The 1,680-nt window shown below is 44.2% G+C and overlaps 1 protein-coding gene across 1 annotated transcript in view; it reads right to left on the minus strand.

Moving 5' to 3' along the window:
* Positions 1–259: 259 nt before the first annotated feature.
* The window catches only part of pamr1b (peptidase domain containing associated with muscle regeneration 1b), a 22,140-nt gene continuing 20,719 nt past the window's right edge, over positions 260–1,680 (minus strand). Inside the window, exons 13-14 of the mRNA XM_037682721.1 lie at positions 904–1,262; positions 260–826 (exon numbers count right to left, since the gene is read on the minus strand). Of these exons, the coding sequence (XP_037538649.1) occupies positions 260–826; positions 904–1,262 (926 nt within the window). The remainder of the gene's footprint in view (positions 827–903; positions 1,263–1,680) is intronic.

Consider the following 1,680-nt stretch of genomic DNA (forward strand, 5'->3'; position numbering starts at 1 on the left):
ATCAGCTCGAACGCTCAGCTGAAAAGTTTTCTGGACATTTTCAAGTCTTTAACCTCATGCTGAGGCACCAAAAAAAAATGAATTCTTCAGATATAAGATTGATTGCTCTGCTTAGCTAATGCGCTAACGCCCCCTCCAGTTAAAGTGTGTTATTGTCCAGTGTTGTGCTTGTGTTAAATTGGAAAATACCCTTGTGCATTAGACAATGGAATGAATGCTCTGAAAAAGCACAAAGAAAGACTGTTGTGTATTTTTTATTTTATTTCATAGTACTCTGAATCCAGTCTATGAAATTTGCTACATGTGTGTAAACTGTGTAGAGTTCAGGATCACAGTCCCCTTGGTCATAGCCAAAGCTCACCAAGCCCAGGAGTCTCCACAAGCCTTTGTTGTTTCCATGAATGTGAGAGGGCTTTGAATTATAGCTGACCTGATTCTCAGAGAGGGCAGGGAGGACAAGGATCCCCCCGGTGTCAGAGGGACAAATGTTAGATGGTTTGTAATTGGGCTTTTGGCTTGCACAAAGCATATTGTCTGTAACACTGACTGGCACACCATTACGAGCATATTGCTGCTCACACGGGACGATATCAGCAAGGTGGACCAGCCCAACCCTTGCTTTTTCATCAGTACCTAAACTGGAATCAGGCAGTGGAGACCAGCCTGTCACAAGTCCATGACCAGATGTATCTTCTTCTTGACTCTCTGGCAAACAGAGTGGCAGGACTTTATCTCCAACTCTTGCCTTGTCGTGTAACTTGATCACAGCGATGTCAGAGTCAAGAATATTGGGGTCATAGTTTGGATGCACAGAAATAGAGGTCACCTGAGAAAGAAAGGCACAAACTCACTCTTAAGTTTCTTTAAGGAGGACGATTAGAAAAGCAAGATATCAAAACCTACCCTCAGGTGCTGAGGACCTTTCTTTTCTCTGTGGTCATCGCGATAGTGCTTCCCCACCACCACCTTTATCGTGGCTGTATCCACAGGATACACCTTGTCTAGTTCTGTCACACAGTGAGCTGCAACCACAACACTCTTTTGGTTAACCAGAGCCCCACTGCAGACCAGCTGCCAGTCAGAAGCCTGATTTAGGATGTCACTTTTGGTCCCTTCGTTCTTCTTCAGAGACCCTGCCTGGCTGTTTGCCTTGGACACCTTCATTTCAGTGCCCTTGTTGGAGTGGCGGTAAATGGCTGCCAGCCAGGGCCAGTGAGCCTCGTCCAGCCTCTCTGGGTCGAAGGTTACATGCTTCCCACACACTGCCAAATAGAAGGTGGTAGAATGAGAGGTACGATTAAAATCAAGATGCGGAGGGAAAGAAAAGTAACACGGGAATGATTAGACGTATGGAGTCAGTGTTGAGGACTGAGGGGCTGTCTGAGAACTACCAGCTATTTTGATGGCTACAAATATGCAAATCAATGGCACAAAGGGAAAAAGTACACAACTGTGTGACAAGCACACAACTGTGTGACATGTGAAGATGCCATACCGTGCTTTTTAAAATAGAAACAACTTGTTGGCAGTCTGCCAACTAAGTAAATATATATGTTATTTTTTCTTCATGTGAAATTATACAAAAACTTTGGGAATATAAAAAAAAAACCAGAAACATTGTTTCCACCTTTTTTCATAAAATAATTATTCAAGTGCAACATGGGGGGGGGGGGGGGGGGG

The sequence above is a fragment of the Nematolebias whitei genome, chromosome 10, assembly GCF_014905685.2.
Source record: "Nematolebias whitei isolate Nwh7 chromosome 10, NemWhi1, whole genome shotgun sequence".
In the NCBI taxonomy this organism is placed as follows: Eukaryota; Metazoa; Chordata; class Actinopteri; order Cyprinodontiformes; family Rivulidae; genus Nematolebias; species Nematolebias whitei.